Here is a 22,256-nt window from a genome sequence, read left to right on the forward strand (position 1 = left end):
GGAGGGCAAGATGCCATCGAGCCTCAAGCAGGCGGTGGTAAGACCACTATTAACAAAGCCCTCCCTTGATTCCACCAACCTTGATATCTATTGGCCTGTTTCAAATCTTCCCCTTTTAAGCAAGGTGATAGATAGAGCATGTGGTGTCTGTGCACTTGCAAAGGGTCTTGGATGATATGGATGATCAAGACCCTTTTCAATCTGGCTTTTGCCATGGGTTTGGGACTGGAAGTGCCTTGGTCACCCTGATGGATGACCTGTACTGGGAACTGGACAGGGGGAGTGCATCCCTGTTGGTTCTGCTGGACCTCTCAGCGGCGTTCAATACCATCAAACATGGTATCATCTTGGACTGCCTCTCAGATATAGGGATCAGGGGTAGTGTATTGGAGTGGTTCCAGTCCTTTCTTGGTGGGCGGTTCCAGAAGGTGGTGCTGGGGGACATTTGCTCGACTCCTTGGCCTCTAACCTATGAGGTCCTGCAAGGCTCAGTATTGTCCCCCATGTCGTTTAACATCTACCTGAAACTGCTGGGAGAGGTCATCAGGAGGTTTGGACTGAAGTGTCATCAATAAGCAGATGACACTCAGCTCTACCTTTCCCTGACATCAAATCCTAGAAAAGCGTGGGTGTACTGAACTGGGGGATGGAAGCGGTGATGGGCTGGATGTGGGTTAGCAAACTGAGGTTACATCCAGACAAGATGGAGGTGCTGCTGGTCAGTAGAAAAGTCAATCAGGATAGGGCGATGCAATCAGCTCTAGATGGGGTTGTACTCCCCATGAAAGAGCAAGTGCACAGTTTGGGGGGTGTTGTTATACCCGGCTCTGCTTTTGGATGCTCAGGTGGACGTGGTGGCCAGGGGTACCTTTGCACAGCTTCAGCTAGTGCTCTAGCTGGGGCCCTTTCTTGAGAAGGCAGATATGGCAACGGTTACTCATGCCTAAGTCTCGTTGCAGCTGGATTACTGCAATGCACTTTATGTAGGGCTGCCCTTGAAGAATATTTGTAAACATCAGTTGGTGGAGAATACAGGTGCCAGGGTTCTCTCTTGAACTGCTCGCTGGGAGCATATGACACCTATTTTAAAAGAGCTGCTCTAGCTGCCCATTTGTTTCCAGATCCAATTCAAGGTGCTGGTTATTATCTTTAAAGCCCTTAACAGTTTAGGCCAGGGATTCTCAAACTTGGGTCCTCAGGTGTTATTGGACTTCAGCTCCCATAATCCCCAGCCTCAGTGGCCTTTGGTTGGGGATTATGGGAGTTGAAGTCCAATAACACCTGAGGACCCAAGTTTGAGAATCACTGGTTTAGGCCCTGGATACCTGAAGGACTGGCAGCTCCCAAGGTTTTCTGCCTGCCCAACAAAATCATCAGGGGGGCCTTTGCTCCATGTGCTGATGTTGAGAGAGGTTAAATTGTCATGCATCCAGGACAGGACCTTCTCTGTTGTTGCCCTCAGGCTATGAAATGCTCTCCTAGTGAATGTCCGGACTTTTACATTTGTGGCTGCTTTTAAAAAACAGTTAAAGAACATCTTATTTGTTCAGACTTTTACCCTTCAGGGGCTGCCAGGTTTCTCAGCTTTCCTGCTTCTGTTTGTCTTTTTTATGGTTGGTTTTTAAAAATGTTTTTTACTGTTTAACTGATTTTAAGGTTTTAAATGCGGTTTTATGACATTTTATTATATTTTAACTTTTGTAAAGCACCTTAGGACGCCTTATGAAAGGTGGTAGAAAAGTTGAACAATAAATATATAAATAAATCTGCTGCCACTACCATCAAACGTTAGTAAGCCTCCTCAAAACTTCACAATGAACTTGATAAGAATTTCTTCCTTCCCCAGACCTCTGTTTTATCTCCAAATCTTTCAACAACGTTGAATGTTGTCAAAAATGGCTGACATGCCCTGCAGCCTTATGAGGGTGGAGGTTTGCCTCACAGCTGCAGAGTGCAGGGAGGGAGAGCGGGAAGCAATTTTCACTTCTCTCTCCATCCCATAAAAGCCCTTTTCACATCCAGCTGTAAAGTTTACTGGCTTCTTCCAAGGATGAAGATCTTGCTCGGTCCTCATGAGGCTGTGGGGCATATCATCCATTGTTTCAGAGAATTTTTGAAGAAGTCTAACATACTAACAGTTCTCCAAAAAGCACCTCCTTCCAGCATTTGAAAATTCCCTGTTGTGTTAATTGTAGGAAAGCATTTAGCTAGTGACTGTTATTTAGGGAACTTTTGGGCAAATGAATCCAAATTGTGTGACACATCTCTCAAAAAGAAATAAAATTTAATTTTAAACAAAGTTCAAAATTGATTGACTGTTCGGAATTTGAATCCTGTTTCAAATTTTTCAAATGTGATTTTGAAAACTTTAAAAATCTCACCTCGTTTATATGTTTTGTAGCAATAATCATCCTACTCATCCTGGGTCCTCTCCCCCTGTTCTCCCCCCATGTCTTACCATTATCTTGTGTTCCCTTAATGTATCATTTCCCCCAAATGCTTCAATTCAACATAATCTGCCATTGGAAATGGAGAAAAAAAATGCTACATTAGAAAAATATAAACTGGAACTTTCACAAGTATATTCAAATTAGGAAAATTTGTTTGGGTATTTAATCCCATCAAATAAGTAGCATCATTTACATTCTTAGAGTCCAGATTATATAATATGTATTTGAGGTGTTTACTTTAAAGCTCGATCCCAGCATTTCAAAATGCAACTATACCTGGAGATTGGAAACTTACAGGTTCATAGAATGTGGCGAGTAGAATGTTTATTGCAAATGTTCCTTCCAGCTTTAAGATGAATGATTATGTGCATGTGAATTGGATTGCTGCAGAATATACTCTGTTGCAAGGGAACAAGGACTTTTGTAACCATGCCTCTGTATTATTTTCCAAATGAAAATGTGACACTATAAAATGCTGGGGGAGAAAATGTAAGCTTTTAAAAAAGCGACTTGTATTATAGAGTGGATATATCACCCAACACTGACTTAGAATGGGGTTTGTTGACAAAAACCATCCAAAAGATACAGGGCGCAATGTACAGCAAATGGAAACAACGTCTGCGGTGCCAGAAAGCTTTCACTTCCCGATCCGTAGCTGAGCTGTATTGATGGCTTGTGTTGACACATGGCAAAATAAAATTTGTCAGAGACTTTTTGCACTAAAGGCTACAAATGGCAGAGTTGGCAGGAGAAAATGAAGACTGCTCATCCTGAGTTCTCTCTCCCCCCCCCACTCTCCCCCTATGTCTTACCAAAACACTCCAGGTGTGATTTTTCATTATTGGACTTTGAGAAAGAGGAAACTCTCTAATTGCTGGTATATGATAGAAAGCATCATCTGAGGTTAAAGCTGCATTCCTAAACACAATTACTTCTCCCGGCAATGAACTTCCATGGGACTCAGTGGCTTACATGTCCTGCAGCATAACACAGGCAGTGCCAGAACTGCCCGGGCTGCTTGGGTCTCTAAAACACGCAGTGATGTTACCGTGCAAAAGGGAAGTACCAGGATTGCTGTCTCTTGCCTGATCACACGTCACACACAACTTCCATTATTCCTAATGGAAATCATGCACAGCAGGTGATTGTGCAAGAGGCAGTAATCCCAGTATGAGATGATGCCTTTCCAGGGGCGTAGCTATAATTGGGCGAACGGGTTCAAAGAACCCGAACCTTGCCCAATCAGGAGCCGCCATTCGCGGCCATGACACGTCCCGCGTGTCTGATGTCAGACGCGGGGGTGGTAGTTTAGCTCCCAAGCGGGGGCTGCACGGCCCCTTCAGGAGCTAAACAAAGGCTGGTGCTGCGTTCGCAGCACCAGCCAGGAGCGACTCTTCCCTGCCTCTTCCTTGCCACGCGGCCCCTTCAGGAGCTAAGACTGGTGCTGCGTTCACAACGCAGCCCAGAAGCGGCTCTTCTCTGGAAGAGCCGCTCCTGGGCTGCGCTACAAATGCAGCACCAGCCTTTGTCTAACTGCCGAAGGGGCCGCGTGGCCCCTTCAGCAGTTAAGCTGCTTCTCCTGAATGGAGCCTCAAGGCTCCGTTCGGGAGCCAGACCACGCCCCCCACGCCTGATGTCAGACGCGGGGGGTGTGACTATCCCCTGCGTCTGACATCATGGGCCGATCCCATGCATCTGCATCTGACACACGGGCAGCCGGCGGGCTAGCTACACCCCTGTGCCTTTCAGTATCTTCCGATATCGCTGCTGCCCGATATAGGTGTTTGGGAAACATACCAGCGGGGATTCAAACTGGCAACCTCTGGCTTGCTAGTCAAGTCATTTTTCTGCTGCACCTTTAGGTGGCTACCTTGGTCAGTGATAAGCTGGTTTTATTGCTGTTATTGCTGGTTAAAACTGTTTCATTTCTAACTGTGGTTTTATTTATTTACTAGTGTTTTTAAGCCCGTTAAATAACAGGCGCTGGTGGAGTTGTGCGCTCCGGGCCCCCCGCCACCATTCCCCCTCCCGCCACCGTCAGTCTCCAGGCTGCGGCCGGTCTCCCCGGCCGGGCAAGGGCCCCAAGGTCTCCCAGCTGCCCGGCTTCGGCGGCGCCGCCAGGCCTCGATGGCGGCTCTGCCGCCGCCTCGGCCGGCATCCCCCGCCGCCTCCTTCCCCCGCCTGGCTTCGGCGGCGCCGCCAGGCCTTGGCCATGGCTCTGGCGCCGCCTTGGCTGTGCCGTGTCCTCTGGCCGAGGCGGCGGCTCTGCCGCCGCCTGGGACAGTTTCCCCCGCCGCCTCTTCCCTGGCTTCGCCTCTTCCCTGGCTTCCTCTTCCCTGGCTTTCCAGCTTCTTCTAGGCGGCCGCTTCTGGCCGCCCAACATGGCCGCCTGGTGTCGGCGGTTGTGTCTCCCTCGGCCTGTTCTGGGCATGCGCTCTGGTTGTGTCTCCCTCGGCTGAGGGAGGCACGGACAGATGCTTGGTTGTCCACGGACGGACACCAAGCCTTTTATTAGAGAGGATTGTTTTATCTATGTAAACCGCCTTGGGACATTTGTGTGTGGTGATATACTGTATAAATGTAACAAACAAACAAATAAACAAGTACCCAGCAGAACATGTAAGCCAGGATTTACCTCTCAGTGAATATGCATCTAATTCTACTTCTGTTTTAGAATATTCTGAGTCACTACTCAGAATTATGAATTATGATTTTATGAATTATGGTTTGATTTTATGAATCATGATTTTATTAATTATGATTTTATGAATTATGAATATGATTTTTTATTAATTATGATTTTAAGAATCATGCTTATGATTTGATTTTTTATGTAGAGACATCTGGGATTGAATCTGGGACCTTCTGCATACAGAACATATACTCCACCACCAAACTACCATCCAGTCCCCTTGGTTTGCTGCCTGGAACTACTCGCCCCCCCAAGCCCTAGTCTAAGGCCCCCATCATAACATGGAGCCCTCTGGAATAGTTCTAGCCTGATTCAGATGTTATAAAATCATACTACTGTCGCTGTGTACAGTGGTGTGAAGGGGGATGAAATCCCACTCCTGCGGTGCCAGTCACCCTTGTGCCCTGCTGCTCACACTTAGAGCAGGGCTGGTTTGAAGGGTGAAGAGCCCTACCCATGAAGATGGTGGGCATTTCTGTGATTGCGAGGCTGGATTGATCCAATCTTGCAATCATGGAGGTGCCCACCATCACGGGTAGGGCTCTTACCTCTGCAGACGTGCCCCGCTGTAAGTGTGAGTGATGGGGTGTGCGGCTGATTGATATGGCGAGGGTGGGACTTTCTCCCCCTTCGCCCTGCTGTACATGGTTACCGTGGGGCAATTTTATAATGTCTGGATGAGACTTCTGAAGTGAATAGATTGTAGATGCTACTAAAGAGAACTTCAAAAGGATGAGGAATGAGAGAAAGAGGGAGAGCTATGGCGCTTTGTAAAGTGATATATCCTGAACATACCAGGTTCAATAGTCTCTTCTGGTTCTTGGAATCGAACTCTCCTCTCTGCTTTCTGCTTCCGACTCCGAGTTTGGTTCATAACTGGCCTTTTTCTCAGTATGGAAGAAGGAGATTTGGTATAGTGTACCTGAGAAAACGGATTGCACATAAAAACATCAGAACAGCCCTGCAGGATCAGACCCAAAGCCTATCTAGCCCAGCACTCTGTTTCACACAGTGGCCCACCAGATGCCTCTAAGAAGCCCATAGCAAGAGGTGAGCACATGCCCTCTTTCCTGCTAATTGGTATTTAGAGGCATCTTGCCTCTTAGGCTGGAGGTGGCCTATAGCCCTCAGACTAGTAGCCATTGGTTGACTTGTCCTCCATGAAGTTATCTAAGCCCTTCTTAAAGCCATCCAAGCTGTTGGCTGTCACCATATCTTATGACCGAGAATTCCATAGGTTAATTATGCATTGGGTGAAAAAGTACGTGTAATATTAAATGTTTGGTCTCTTTATCATATAATTATAGAACATTAGAGTTGGAAGGGACCTTGGAGCTCTTCTAGTCCACCCTCCTGCTCAGAGCAAAAATACTTGCACAAAAACCTGTGTAACACCACTCCCCACGACAGGTGGCTGTCCAGCCTCTGTCTGAAAACCCGTAGTGAAGGAAAGCCCCCCCAATGCACAAGGCAGACTGTTCCACTGTTAAACAGTTCTTACCATTAGGGAATTCTTTCTGATATCTAGCCTAAATCTACTTCCCTGTAATTTCAACCCATTGGTTCAAGCCCTGTCCTGAGATTAAGTGCAAAATAGAGTTTCACCAAATTTTCATTCCCAATTATTTTTGGGCAAAATGTTTTTTTAGGGGACCTAAATGACTTTCAATACATTTTTATCATAGCCTTTATTGGGGAGGTTTCATGCCAGTTCACATTCTGTTCTTCTACCATTTCAGATTCATTCCTCTTGCTATAATTCAAGGGCTGCCTTTGCACATAATAGCAAACCGCAGATCCAACGGACCAGCATTTGCCTCCATTTTCCCCGCCATGCTGCCAGACAATCCTGATCTGCAGTCTGGGGGACTGCAAGTGGGGAGGAACTGGCTGTGTGGGCTTCTTCCTTCGCATGAAGAAGAACCACGGCAGCCAATTGAGAAGGAGAGAGGGAGGAGCTTCCTATCATCAACTCCTGTTTGTGCAGCTTGCGCAAACTGGAGGACGCAGCGGCAGAGTTCCAACGACATGATGCCACTTCTGGACCCGAGGTTTTGGCAGTTAAACTCAAGTGCAACTGAAGGTTCAGATTTGGGGTCGAAAACTGATCTGCAGTTCGGTGATGAAACTGCGGGTTAATGCATTTGGATGACCACAAACCTGAACTTCTGGCATGGTTGGTGTTATGTCTGAAGGCAGCCAAGGAGTTAGACCATTATAGATCAAGGTTCTGTTCTAGTTCACTGGTCCTATTTAACCCTCTGTTTCAACACAACCTTTAATACGTGTTTCAATAATAATGTTTTCAAGAAGAACCATATTATTGGCATTATTATTTTGTGATGTAAATAGCTCTCAGAACGTTTTCATTGATAAACGTATATAAAAAATAGTAGTAATAGTAATCAGTGCAACCATAGGAACCTGCCTTATACTGATTTAGATCATTAGCCCATCTAACTCAACACTGACTATACTGACGGGCAGTGGTTCTTTAAGATTTCAGGCAGGGTCTTTCCCAGCCAGGGATTGAATCTGGGACTTTCTGCATGCAAAGCAGATGCTCTGCCATTGAACTACGGCCTCATCCTCAAACCCTTTGAACTGGTTTAGATACACTTCATGCAGGATAATGTCAAACTATTTGCTTGCAATGTAACTCTATCAGATGAATCTGGTTGATTGATTTCATTTACATATCACCCATCCTTGAATGGCTTAAGACAGTTTACACTAAAAAATTCAAGCAATTTAAAACATGAACATAAAACATAAAATAAAAGCAGTTAAAATATTAACATAAAGCTCATGTTTAAAACATTTAAAACCACTTAGACATTATTGAAAGCCAGGCTGAAAAGATGGGTCTTTATGGTTCTTTTGAAGGCCTCCAAAGATGATGCAACTCTTATACCCATGGGTAGTGCATTCCACAACCTAGGGTTGACAACTGAGAAGGCCCAATCCGAAGTTGCCACCAGAGGAACTGGTGGCACCTGAAGACAGACCTCTCCTGATGATCTTAATGAGTGGTGGGGATCTTGCACAACAAGGCACTCTCTCTCAGGTAACTGAGGCCTAAGCCATTCAGGGCTTTAAAGGTAATATCCTGCACTTCATATTCTACCTGAAAACATACCGTCATCCAGTGCAACTGTTTAAGAACAGGAATGATGTGGCATGATTGCAGATGTCCTGATTAATGAAGTTCTAATATCATCCGATCAAATCAAAGTCTGTGTAGTGAACATGATGATCTCATGGAGCCATTAGCCAATCAGATGTGTTTATTCAATGACATCACTAAGGGCAAACACAGCTGCATGATGGATGGCCATTATGCCCAATGGCCATCCATTGTGCAGCTGCATTTGTGTAATTTTGCACGGTGGTGCAAAAGTGCACTTGCACAATTGCGCTAATGTAACTCACTCAGTTGGAAGTTTGTGCTGTATTTCAGCTATTATTTGCCTAGGAGCAAAAGGTTGTGCTGAGAATGTTTTGCTTTTCACCATGTCTTAACTGTTCTTATGGAGCAAAGGCAGAGGGAGGGGAGAAGAAGGTGGAGGCTATGAAGGGGTAAGGGCCCATCTTCATTTCTTGTTCCAGGGCCCACTTCAACCTTGCTGTGCCCCTGGTCCAAGGCTACCAAATGAGTTTCATGGCTGAGATTTGAAACCCAGTTCATTGGCCCAAGTGTGCATCATGCTTTCCGCCATATTCCAAGCGCACTTTGGAATGCGCTTCCCGCTGACATAAGACTCTCCCCATCCCTAGTGGTTTTTAAAAGAGCTCTGAAGACTCATCTTTTTAACCAGGCCTTTTAACCTTTTAACTTTTGTAAATTTAATTACTGTAAATTGTTTTTGGTTTTAGGCTGCTTTTTGGCATTTTAATTGATTTTAATGTTTTGTGTTTTTGTATTGTTTTTATTATTGTGAACCGCCCCGAAACTTTGGTTTGGGGTGGTATAGAAATGTATAAAATAAATAAATAAATAAAATAAATATCACAAGTTGCCCAGCTCCTTCAAAAACACCCCTTTAACTGAATATCCTCTCCAGTGGTTCTGTTGCCCTTGTTTCTTTTCCTGGTTTTTGTGTGTGGATTAAAGCCTCCAGAAAACAACCTGGCTAGAGAGGTGCCATATATCTCCCTCATGCCAATATCATCATGGCCACATTTTATATGTTTTACAAATTAGATGCATTATTACAGTAATAAAGAGAGATCTGGACATTAGAATTTCCTACAGATATTACAATAAAATTATTGATAGAATTTTAGTTGGGAAAGACATGATTTATTAGTCCAGGGGATTTTAAGGAGCCTGGTAAAACTCTGGGAGCCAGCCACCATTAAATATACATCTATCAGTCAAGATGTCTCCACATTGATTGCTGAAATATGGTTTTTCTTTTTATTATTGTCCCTGCTGCATCAATACCCAAGTGTCCACCTATTCTTTTGTTTTCCCAGGGCTATTTGTAGGCAAAGTTGATTTTGTTCTCTTCCTAAGACTTGGAAGAAAACTGAGCCCTATAAATGCCTCTCAGATATGAAGCCTTTTTATTGCAGGGAGAGATGGAGAGGTCTAATTCGGCTCTTGATTACCATAAAACCTCTCATTTATGAATGCCTCGGGAATGGCAACATGGACACAAGCATTACTGGGTAGTCCCTAGTGACCACATCCTGAAAGACAGCAGGAGATTGTTTGGAGATGTTTGCAATTCTGAAAGTTCTTCACAGATGTTTGGATTTCATAGGCCACAATCCCTTTGTAATATAACATTTTGGTGCTTTCAGCTGCAATGTACACATCTCAATAAATGATATCACAACAGTTACCCCATATTTAGTACCAGCCATGGTAGATGCCTCTGGATATTAGTTGCAGGGGAGTAACTGCAGGAGAGAGGGCATGCTTTCATCTCCTGCCTGTGGGCTTCCCAGAGGCATCGGTGGTGGGGCACTGTAGGATAGAGGATGCTGGATTAGATAGGCTCTGGGCCTGATCCAGCAGAGATCTTCTCATGTTCTTGTAAATGGAACCTTTGTGGCCAGAGTTACATTGGTTGACAAGATAAGAAAATCTTACAGAGATGGTAGGATTGGTGGTGCCAATGCTGCAGACCGAGAAGCAGCAGCATGGCTATCGGGAACCGGTGGTAGTGCTACCAGCATTACCCCAGTTTTCACATTCAGGGCAATGAGAAGAAATATAATAATGCTAGTAGTGCTGCTGCCGGTTCTCTACAGCTGTGCCACTCCTTCTGGGTGTGCCGCAGCAGTGCCACAGGTCCTACTGTCTCTGTAGGACTTGCCTATTATGTCAACCAGCACACCTCCGAAAAATGATACTGGGGATCTTAAAGGCCTGTTGCCTCCCTGCCCTGACTGTAAGCTGCCCAGAGATTATCCAGCTGGCTGCTGTTGGAAACAGAATGCTGGACCTTTGGTCCTCCTCAGCAGGGACAATCCCTCCACAAAGCAAAGTAAACCCACATCAAGCAACAAATTACTGAGGTGCCAGTGGGGTGGCAAGATGCCCCCACATTTCCTGATCTCTCACCTGCCTCCCTCTGCCTGCCCTGGCCATCTGGGTAGCTCTTTGCTGAGCAGTGGCATAGCCACTGCTTGGCTTGGAGCTGCTCCTCTTCTCCTGATCTCCACCACCTTCTTATTGTCCTCCTCTTTGCCACTGCTGCCTCTTCCTTTGTTTGTCACTGGGCTGATAATGAGAAGGAGGGGAGTGGAAGAGGAAATGAGGAAAGGACATTAGCGTACTAGAGATGCTCCATAGAGCATCTGTGGAAAGGGCAGTAGAGGACTACAAATGCTTTATAAAGTGTTATAATACTCTAATGCCCTTTCCATTTTTACTTACTTCTTCTCACTATTGATTGATTGATTGATTGATTCATTCATTCATTTATTAATTTATTGATTGGATTTCTATACCATCCAATATAGAGATCTCTAGGTGGTATACAGAATTAAAACATAATGTAAAATATAAAGCATTTAAAATTCATTTAAAAAGATAAAAATCATAATAGATAAAAACACATTAAAATGTAAAAAAATGTGATTTCAATTAAAAGCCTAGGAAAATAGGTATGTTTTCAGGGTTCTTCTAAAAACAGAGAAGGAGATGGTCTTATTTCAGCAGGGAGCGCATTCCGAAGCCCTGGGGCAGCCACAGAGAAGGCCTGGTCCCTTCAACAACAAACAAGTTGGCGGCAACCATAACCGGACCTCTCCAGATTATCTTGATGGGCTTCACGATGGAGAAGGCGTTCTCTTAAGTACCCTGGACCTAAGCTGTTAAGGGCTTTATAGGTAATAACCAGTACTTTGTATTTCATTCGGAACCATATCGGCAGCCAATGCAGTTCTTTTAGAATTGGTGTTATATGGTCCCTTCGGTAAACCCAGAGACCAGTCTGGCTTCCACATTCTGTACCAATTGTACTTTCTGAACTATGTCCAAAGGCAGCCCCATGTAGAGTGCAATACAGTAGTCAAGCCTAAAGGTTACACAGCATATGTACCACTGAGGGAGGGGGCAGAGGACGGGGCAGGGATTCTGCATCATGTTATGGAAACTATTGCCGCCATACAGGAGGAGGAGACAGCAGAGAGGGAATATTCAATTTCTGGCTGTAAACAAATGCTGTAAGAAGCAAAAAGCTACTTGGGGAAGGGCTGTAGCTCAGTGGTAGAGCATGTGTGTTTCATGCCGAAAGTCGTAGGCTCAATCCCAGCATTTCAAAGTAGGATTGGGAAAGACACTGAGACCCTGGAAGAGCTGCTGCTGTTCAGCACAGACAATACTGAGATAGATAGCTCAATAGCTTAATATGGTATAAGGCAGTATCCTCTGCTCCTACAGGGCTGCTCAACCGGCCCTCCTGCAGATGTTGGCCTACAACTCCGATAATCCCTGGCTATTGGCCACTGTGGCTGGGGATTATGGGAGTTGTAGTCCAAAAAGAGCTGGGGGCCCTAAGTTGAGCAGGCCTATTTAGAAGAACCAGAGATCCATGTAAACCCTCATGCTAACTGAGTTCATCAGTGGAGCTCCTCCTCTGTGCCCCACCACCCTGTGAGGTGTGATTGTTGGTGTCATGATCCCTAAGCCTGACTCCTCCTCATCGGAGATGGACCCTCAGCCTGACCACTCCTCATCTGACACAGACCCCAAGCTTGATCCCGCTTCAGCCAAGATAGACCCCGAGTCTGAGATAAACTTTGAAGACCTGGCCGAAGAAGTGGGACATGAGAGCCCCCCGCTCCAGAACTTGGGGGACCCAGCACCTCTGGAACCTCCCATTTGTCCTGAGGATGTACCCATGTCCTCTTCCTCCTCCTCCAGCTCATAGGAAGAAGATGAGCCATGCCTCAGCTAAGCCACAGCCAGCGACTGAGGAATAAGGTGTGGCCACTTTAAGACTGCCACACTCCAGACCACAGCTTCTTATCAATATTAATAATCAGCTTCATTTAACAAAAGTTACTCATATACTTGAAATCCAAATGATTGAGCTCATGCAACATAGTGGTTAAGAGACTAAGTTGAAAAATCAGAATTTCAACTGTTTGATTCTCACTTCTGCCACAAACTAATTAGGCTGCCTTGGGCAAGCCCCCCACCTCAGCTTCCTGGTTGCAATATGAGGGTATTATACCTTACAAGGTTGTTGTAAGACTTACAAACAGATAATAGATGTGAAGTGCTTTGAACACTCAAAAATTGCTAAATATTATGATAGGCTAGAGTGCTCCCTAGCTCTCAGTTGTGCAGCCCTTCTGTGACATCAGAGCAGCTAAGCTAATTTCAGCCAATACCTGCCCACCTAAGCTCAGTATGATATTACAGTAGATTTTTTTATTTTGCTGTGATATCAGTAGTACCCTTGGGACTCAGAGCTCCCATGGGTTGTGAATATGCACGTTAGGAATAACAGCTGCATGAAATATACACATTCTGCCTTACCTTTTCTTTCTTGTACATTGGGAGTCTGAAGGAACACCTTCATGCTGCAAAAACCTGACATCTGCAGAACTTCTGAAAGTCTTGGGAACTTTGCTCTTTCATGGCTTCTGCAAGGATTGCACAACAAAATCACTGAGGATAATGAATCTGTGAAATGCAAACTAATTGGTCAAAGTTAGTAAGATTCCCCTTCTTCTAGATAACGCCCATTGAAATGAATGCAAGCAGCACCACCACATCTTCAGCATATCTTGGTGTGCTGTGCACACAGGGCACAATACTATACCTCTGTTCACATAGTCAAAGAGACATAAGCCCTATTTACATCTGATGTTCTTAAGACCTATCTGTTTGGCCTGGCCTTCCAGGGTTTTTTTAGAAATTGTTTTAAACGTTTTAATAATGGTTTTTTGTTTTTAACGTTTTTGATTTTTAGCAGTTAATTTATTTTAGTTTTATTTTAATGGAAACCGCCCTGGACCATTTTTGGAAGGGCGGTATAGAAATCAATCAATGACTCAATCAATCAGTCAGTCAGTCAATCAATATTAATCACATGTACAGTGGAACACTTCCTATCTATACTATGTATCTGAGGGGGCTTCTAGTTCACTTTTCCCATTCACACAAAGGGCAACTGGTACATCCCTGCTCAAGCAATTTGGAGGGGAGTGTACCAAGAGTGCTTCCATTGGGACAGCCTCTGAGGTATCCTGATGCCCTCCCAGTGTATCCTTTTATTGCATGGGGGGGGCGGGGTTGGGATGTTTCATCCAAATGGCCTCTCTGAACATGCCCTCCAAATGTTTGTTTAAACCAGTATTCGATGCATGTGTAGAGAGATCATGTGGATAAACAGTGCCCCTCCCCACTCACGATAAAGGGACATGCTGTGAAGGCATCAGAATTTCTGTGCAGGCTATCCTGATGGGGGATGTTCTCGGCACATCCCTTTCCTAATTGCTTGTGTGGGAGGGTATCATTCAAACCAGCCCATTAACATGTGCATTTGTACAGGCACCTATATGTATATGCAATGTAATATTTGAATAGGGCCACTGGTTACTAGGAAAATCTAAAAATTTGTATACCTGACAGTCAAAATGTGGTACACAAAGAGAGAAACATCATGATAGCAGAGAGCAAATTAAGCTGCGCATGGGATCAAACTTAGTGTTGGGCAGTGTATGCAGCCTTCATATATAAGTATATAAATATAAGATACGAGGAATCTCACGTCAGCAGTTACCTGGGCACTCATGTTCATCCTGATCCTGGTCCAGCAGGAAAAGAAAATGCAGCTTCATTACAACCGCTAAACCACTGTTCATAAATGTTCTCAAGCAAACCTGAAGAAGGAGTAAGCGCTTATCATTACACAAATGTATATGATGGCTGTGAAAGAATATAAACATCCAGCGCAATGAACAACCCTTGTCATAAATGTTCACACCACAACTGAATTCCAAAGACCTTTTCAAAAGCTATACAAAGAGACTTGTGGTACCTTAAAGATTAGCAGATTGATGGTAGCATAAGCATGAACTTTTGTTGGACTCTGCATGCATACACATGGCCTGGACAGGTATCCTGTTTAAAGCTGAGTCAGGATCTCTACCTGAAGGATACAGTCCTTGGACAGTTCCAAGTGAAAAGGGTTCAGGACCCTGGATAGCTCCAAGCAGGAAATAAAGAGAGCTGGGCATACCAATGGAAGATGGATGTTGCTCCAGCAGAAGCTTGGGATTGACTGTCAGGTTTTAAGGCTGCTGAACAGGTAGGGTGGATTGGCTCCTTTCTTTCCCAAGATTCTAACAGGGCCTTGCCTGAGTAAGCACTGGCTGTGGTGGTGCTGGGGAACCTTGGCTTGTGTTTTCAAGTCCTCAAGGAACTCCTGAGGATGAAAGTAGGCTATGGCCTTGGTTTGAGGTGGGGGTACTGGCTCTGGTTACCCTGGGGGTCCCAGTGACATGTGTCTGAGTTGCAGAGTCTTCCCACACTGACTTAGTTCCTGAACTGTCTGCTTTGACCTCCAACTGGGGGAAGATCCTGCATCTGAGGCTATGATAGCAGGACCTATTTGGTGGATGGATCTCCCTTTCCCCTGTGTGACACATGTGATTTTTTTTTTGTGGGGGGGAGATACTTTCAGGTGAAGGGCAGTTCTTTCTGGACCAGCACTGCCCTCTCTTTGAATGGGTGAACAAAACTGTCACTCACTTTCAAAGCAGTTCCTGAAAAATTGCCAGAGCGGAGCGTTCTTTTTCTGTTGAAAGTTTTCCTAAGGTACTCAGTCCTTTCAGCTCAACTTTAGTGCAATGTCAAAGGAAACGACAAGGTAGTGTCTCCTTTTCTCTGACATACTGTAAGTAGGCTACTTATGCAAGAGGTATACAGAATCGGGAATAGCTAAGCAGAGTCCACTCTGGTTTGCATTTCAATGGGAGACCACATGTGTGAGCACTGTAAGATATCCCCCTGAGGGGATGGGACTGCTCTGGGACTAGCACTTGCATGCAGAAGGATTCCAGTTCTCTCCCTGGCATCTCCAGACAGGCCTGAGAGATACTCCTGCCTGCAACCTTGGAGAAGCTGCTGCTAGTCTGTCTAAATATTGAGCCAGACAGACCAGTAGTCTGATCTGATAGAAGACAGCTGCCTATGTTCCTGTGCTAATACATGGAAGCACACTATCCTTCTCTTGTGCTTTCCAACTGTAGGAAGTCTAGCAAGAAACATGATGCAATATTTTTGTTTTAATGCACATAGCAAAGCACCATAAACAGTATGAACTCTTCTTCCCCCCATTTATTTCTGCAGGAATAAATACTTGAGACAAGCAAAGGACTTTGTAAATGATGTCTTTATGTGGGTACATACAGCCTGGTTCAATTATTCCAAAACCTAGCAATTTTCTCATATCATTGAATCTGGTTTTATTGCAAATAGGGTCATAGAAATAGTCATTCCCAGTGATAATGGACTTAGTTTATCTTAACTATTAACACTTCCAGAGGCTGCATGCGCCTGCACAGATACAACATTTATGCATATATATGCTCAGTTGTGCATATATTAATGAAGTAACCTTATCATGGACAATGGGAAAACAAAATCATGTAACAGCAGGCAACAAAGTGTGCTGATGTAACTGGAAGCTTGCATATCAAGCTCACAAGACAGACTGATAATGAATAAATCAGGAAGGATGCTTCCACTGTTGCTTCAATTTCCCATGAGTCAACTGATCCTCCATTCATCATTCCAACTCTAATGTTCTGGACACATTTGGTAAATAATATGGTATAGCCACAGCAATAGAGAAGGATGGGGTTCCCCTCTGTCAGGCACAATTATCCACAGCTGTGTAAAACAATCACAAACACCATGTCCCAGAGCAACCCGATTAGTATGATGGCTCATACTATCTGGTTTTGGCTGTGCAGAAACTATTCCCCACGGACAGATTCACAATCAGGTGAACACTCACTGAACCTAATATGGCACAGAATTTCTCTCGTATTTCTAATTAGACTAGGGGTGTGCATGAACCGTTCACTTAGAGAGTGCCTTCTTCAGTATGATCCCCATCGCTCATTGAGGTCATCTGGAGAGGTCCGTCTCCAGTTACCACGGGCACGTCTGGTGGCGACTCAGAATTGGGCCTTTTCTGTAGCTGCTCCTGGTCTATCGAATGCACTCCTTGCAGATATCCACAGTTTAGGCTCGCTGTCGGCCTTTAAGAGAGCCCTAAATACTTACTTGTTTGGCCTTTACAAGCCTCACTTCCAAGGCTTGTAAAGTATTGGGGTTTTTTAAAAAAGTATTTTAATTGGTTTTAAATGGGTTTTAATTGTTTCAAATTGTTTTTATATTGTTTTTAGGCCTGTGTTTTGAATTGTGTGTTTTTATGTCTTTTTAAAGTTGTTGTACACTGCCCAGAGCCTCCGGATGGGGCGGTTTATAAATGTGATAAACAAACAAACAAACAAACAAACAAACAAACAGGCCTTGAGCTGGGCTGGTCCGGATGTGGTCTGGTCCACAATTGAGCCCGGCCAATGGTGGGCTGGTTCGGGATCAAGGGGCTATGCTTGTAAAGGGGAATCCAATAAGGATTCCCCTTTAAAAGCAAAGAGGTGGGGGAATCCTTGAAAAGTCTTCCCAAGGGCAGCTGGGGGAGCGATGACAGCAGTGAGAGGACACCATTACAAGTAGATTCAAGTTCTTACCGGCCCAAAAGCAGCCCCTTGAAGCTTCCCTGGTGCAGCGCAGCCCAAGCTCATGGTGCTCCCTCCAGCCACCCGCCCATGTGGCGGAGACCGGAACTGCACTGCCGCTGTGTGGGTGGGTTGCCGGAGGGAGTGTCATGTACTTGGGCTGTGCCAGGGGGGCTTTGAGGGGCTGCGGCTGTCGGGCCAGTAAGAACCTTAGTCTAATTTTAAAGATGTCCTCTTGCTGCCCCCTACCAGCCACCCTTTAGAATGCTTTTCAAAGACTCTCTCCTTTGCTTGTAAAAGGGATTCCTCACTGGATTTCTCTTTACAAGCATAGCCCCTCGATCTGTCAAACAAATTTAGTTGAACGGACTGGACCGGCTGGTCGGTCTGACCAAACCAATTTACAGACCAGCAATTTGGTTTGAATTCTGGTCCAAATTTGAACCAAATGACAAATTTAGATTTGTGCTCTGCCCTAAATTAGACAGGAATGAGAATATTCTCCAACCATTGTTTTTCCCTCCAATATTCTTCACCTGGATAGGAGAAGAATGCTTATGACAATTGTTCTCCAATTCATAAATTTTCACCTCATGGATTTCTCCATCAGGAATAATTCATATATAGAGATGGCCCCTCGGGGGCATGGCTAACCGAAGAAGCAGATCTCCAGAATATCTCAGGAGGAAAGCCTCAAAGAATTTAGACTTCTGGGTCCCCCCCACTCAAGAAAAGATGCAAAAGCAGCTGATGGATTCTATTTTAATTTGATAACTAACTTTATAAACAAGATCATTTTTTTTCAAGGTCAGAAAAACAAAGTCTCTCATTGTTTTGACAAGTCTTTCTTTCTGTAGACTAGTTTCGGGAAAAGTTAATTTGCTATTTTAAAGGCACCAGAGCAGCTCAAAGTTATTTTTCAGGTATTCCTCAACCCCTCTTGAATCGCTTATTTCATTCAGTGAGGCCTTTTACTGAATTAGACATACTGTTCACTCTGGGCATGTGCTGAGTGTGACCCCAATCTGCTTGATCAAAGTAAGAATCTAATAGTTCATAGATCATAATATAGCCATAATAGTTCATAGTTCCTGAGCATGTGCAGAGTCATAAACTTGGTTTTACTATTTATTTATTTATTTATTTATTTATTTATTTATTTATTTATTTATTTATTTATTAAAACGTTTATACTGCCCTTCCAAAAGGCTCAGGGAGGTTTACATTTATTTATTTATCAAATTTGTAGACCGCCCCAAACCTCAGTCTCTAGGCAGTTTACAACAACATAAGAGATTAAAAATGAGAACCTTAAAACAACTTTCCCATTAAAAAGCTTGGGTGAAAAAATAAGTCTTTAAGTACTTTTTAAAAGTTGTCAGAGATGGGGAGGCTCTTATTTCAACAGGGAGTGCATTCCAGAGTCTTGGGGCAGCAACAGAGAAGGCCCGTCCCTGTGTAGCCACCAGATGAGTTGGTGGCAACTGCAGACGAACCTCTCCAGATGATCTCAGTGGGTAATCTGGCTCGTGGTGATGCTCTCTTGAATACCCTGGGGGCCTAAGCTGTTGAGGAGGACTTTATAGGCTATAACCAACACCTTGTATTTTGCCTGGAAATTTATCAGCAGCCAGTCTAGTTCTTTAAATATAGGAGTAATGTGGTCTCTCCAAGGTGATCCAGAGACCAGCATGGCTGCCGCATTCTGTACCAACTGCAGTCTCTAGACTATGTATAAAGGCAGCCCTACATTGAGCGTATTGCAGCAGTCAAGCCTGGAGGGTACCAGCATATGTACCACTGTTCTGAGGTTATTTATCACCTTCACCATGAACCCCACCCAGGGGCAGAGCCACCACTGAGCGGACGTGTTCAAAGAACTCAGCCCGTCACCAATCAGGGGCCGTGCCTGGCGCACCAGCCACACCCCCATGTCTGATGTCAGACACAGGGGGCATGGCTTTGCTCCCAAACGGGGCTGAGCGGCCCCATTTGAGAGCAAATTCCAGCCAGGAACTGCTCTCCCAAAGGCAGGGAGAGTATTCCTGGCCACACTGTGAATGTGGCGCTGGCTGGAATATGCTCCTAAATGGGACGCCCCCCCTGTTTGGGAGTGAAGGTGGTACTGGCCAGAATATGCTCCCAAACGGAGTGACTCCCTGCCTTTAAAGGCAGGGAGATCAAGTCCCGGCTGTGCTGTGAAAGCAGCACTGGCTGGTATTTGCTCTCAAACGGGGCTGCGCGGCCCTGTTTGGGAGTGAAGCCACACCCCCTATGTCCGATGTGCATCTGAAGCCATGCCCCCTGCAAGGCCCCATTTGAGAATGAAGCCATGCTCCCTGCATCTGAAGTCAGACACAGTAGCGCCTGATGTCAGATGCAGAAGCATGTGATGTCAGGCGCAGGGGGTGTGGTGGTGGGGGCGATGGCATGAGGGCCACGGGCCACTGGCTGGCTTCCTCTGCCAGTCGCCCCACTGCCTGTTAAGATCATTTGGAGAGGTTCATCTGCGGTTGCTGCCAACTCATTTGGTGGCTACTCGAGAACAGGCCTTCTCCGTTGCTGCCCTTGGACTTTGGAATGCGCTCCCTGTTGAGATAAGAGCCTCCCCATCTCTGGCAACTTTTAAAAAGGCACTGAAGACACATTTATTCACCCAGGCTTTTAATTAGATTCATAGTTTTTATATTTTAATGTTGGGTTTTAAATGATTTTAATATGACTGATTTTAATGTTTAAATGATTTTTATGTTTTCATTTATTTTAATGTTTAAATGATTTTAATTGTAAACCACCCAGAGACGCATGTTTTGGGCGGTATAGAAATATGTCAAATAAATAAAAATCTATATATATAATTCTCCTGGGTGTGCCTTTCGAACGTGCGTCCCAGCAGCCCATCTGATTGGCTGGGCTGTGGGGGCGCCTGATTGGTCCTGGCGCACCCAGGAGAATTAGCTGGCTGGGCGGCTGTGAAGGAAAGGCGACAGGCCAGCCCGCGGCAGAGGCCAGGCGGCAGGCCAGGTGGTGGCGCGGGCCAGGCAGCAGCGTGGGCCAGGCGGCGGCGCGGGCCAGGCGGCGGCGCGGGCCAGGCGGCGGCGCGGGCCAGGCAGCGGCGGTGGGCCCCAGCCCAGCCGCAGATGTGAGGCGGCGGGGGTGGCCCGGCCCGACAGCGTGGTGATGGTGGTGCGGCAGCGGCGGGGCGGGGGTGGCCCGGCCTGGCAGCACGGTGGTGGTGGTGGCGGGCCCGGCCCGGCCCAGCCGCGGGTCGTAGGCGGGACGTGGCCCGGATGTGGCGGCGGCACTTGGCCCAGCCGTGGCAGCAGCACTCGGCCCGGCCACGGTGGCGGCACTCGGCCTGGAGATGCAGATGTTCTGCACCCAGGCCCACTAGTAAGTAATTAATTTATCTTAAGAAATGGACACAGCTGGCATATCAGCTGAAGATGATAGAAAGCACCTCTGGACACCGCTTCAACCTGAGACACTAGGGAGAGGTTTGGATTCAGAAGCACCCCCAGACTGGATACCAGTTCCTTCTGGGGGAGTGTGACCCCATCCAGAATTGGCAGATCAAACGTTTCCTGAGTTCTGACCCCACACGATGAGTACCTCCCTCTCAATTGCATTCAGGCTCAGTTTATCCCTCATACAGCCCATTACTGCCTCACGGCAGGCATTTACGGAGGTTATGATTTCTCCTTATGATGCTGACATTAAGAAATAAATAGATTTGGGTGTCATCAGCATATTGATAACACCCAGCACCAAAGATCCTGAGGATCTCTACCAGCAGTTTCATGTAGGTGTTATAGAGTGCTGGAAACAGAATGGAGCCCTGAGAGATGCCATAAAAGTGCACATGTTGAAGAGCAACAGTCTCCAAGGGACATCATCTGAAATTTGCCTGAGAGGTAGGAACAGAACCTCTGCAAAGCAGTGCCTCCCACCCCCAACCCCTTCAGACTCTCCAGAAGGATACTATGGTCAAAAGCCGCTAAGAGATCAAAAGCTGCTTGTGCAGTGATTCTCTTGCCCTTTGATTGGAAGCAAGCAACAATCAATCTAAGAAGACTCAATTGTTTGTCCTCCTCAGTAGTGGCTGGCTGCTATGTTTCTCTCTTATTTTATTTTCTTCTCCTGAATGAGGATCATGCTGGGAGCGGGGTGGATGTCATTTCTGTAAAGTCAGCTGCTGTATTGAAGAAAAAGACCCTCATGATAATTTTGGAGAATATTTGAAAGTCCAGTAGAGATTCCTAAGAATCTCCCTCCCTCATATTCTCCTCTGAGAAATTTTGTAGATATTTGGGGGGCATATTCTGCCAAACTAGTTCTCAGTTTTTAGCTTTTAAAATTACTTTTAATGTGAAACTTTTTTGGAAAAATGTAATTTTAATTTTTCTAGCCTGCATTAAATTTAAAACCTAATTTTAATTTTTTTAGGTTGCTTCTTTAACTTAACTTAAATTTGGTTAACTTTATCTATATATTTATTTCTCCTAGGCGTACCCGTCGCTAATCCCATGTGTGGCAGCTCTCGTGAGAGTTTGCACGCAGCTGCCAGACTAGTGATGGCACCCATCACTAGAGAGAAAATGGTGGCCGCTGATGGGCCTGTGGGGAGGGAATGTGCCCGCCGATGGGCTGGCCGACGGGGAGGGAGAGTGCCCACCACCGGGCTGGCAGGCAGGGAAGGAGAGCGCCTGCTGTCGGGCCGAGGTCAGCTGGCTGGAAAAGAGGGTGCCCGCTGCCGGGTTGGCCGACGGGGAAGGAGAGCTCTGCGCCAGGTCAGCTAGTCTTATTTTACATGTATCTTTTTATTAATGTTGTGAGCTGCCCTGAGCATTAGTGTACTGGAGGGGCAGGGTATAGATATTTTAAATAAATGA

General features: G+C 45.6%; 1 protein-coding gene across 6 annotated transcripts in view; it reads right to left on the reverse strand.

The window, feature by feature from the left end:
• C1H14orf180 (chromosome 1 C14orf180 homolog) overlaps positions 1–22,256 on the reverse strand; it is a 52,901-nt gene that overhangs the window by 15,673 nt on the left and 14,972 nt on the right. For 5 of the 6 annotated variants that reach the window (XM_053287062.1, XM_053287061.1, XM_053287065.1 and 2 more), the window contains exons 2-4: positions 14,394–14,493; positions 13,145–13,251; positions 5,938–6,064 (exon numbers count right to left, since the gene is read on the reverse strand). In XM_053287062.1, the coding sequence (XP_053143037.1) occupies positions 5,938–6,064; positions 13,145–13,162 (145 nt within the window). In that variant the 5' untranslated portion in view covers positions 13,163–13,251; positions 14,394–14,493. Of the gene's footprint in view, positions 1–5,937; positions 6,065–10,717; positions 10,812–13,144; positions 13,252–14,393; positions 14,494–22,256 lie in introns of those variants that run through there. The other variant, XM_053287059.1, reaches the window with a different exon arrangement.

The sequence above is a fragment of the Hemicordylus capensis genome, chromosome 1, assembly GCF_027244095.1.
Source record: "Hemicordylus capensis ecotype Gifberg chromosome 1, rHemCap1.1.pri, whole genome shotgun sequence".
Classification (NCBI taxonomy): Eukaryota; Metazoa; Chordata; class Lepidosauria; order Squamata; family Cordylidae; genus Hemicordylus; species Hemicordylus capensis.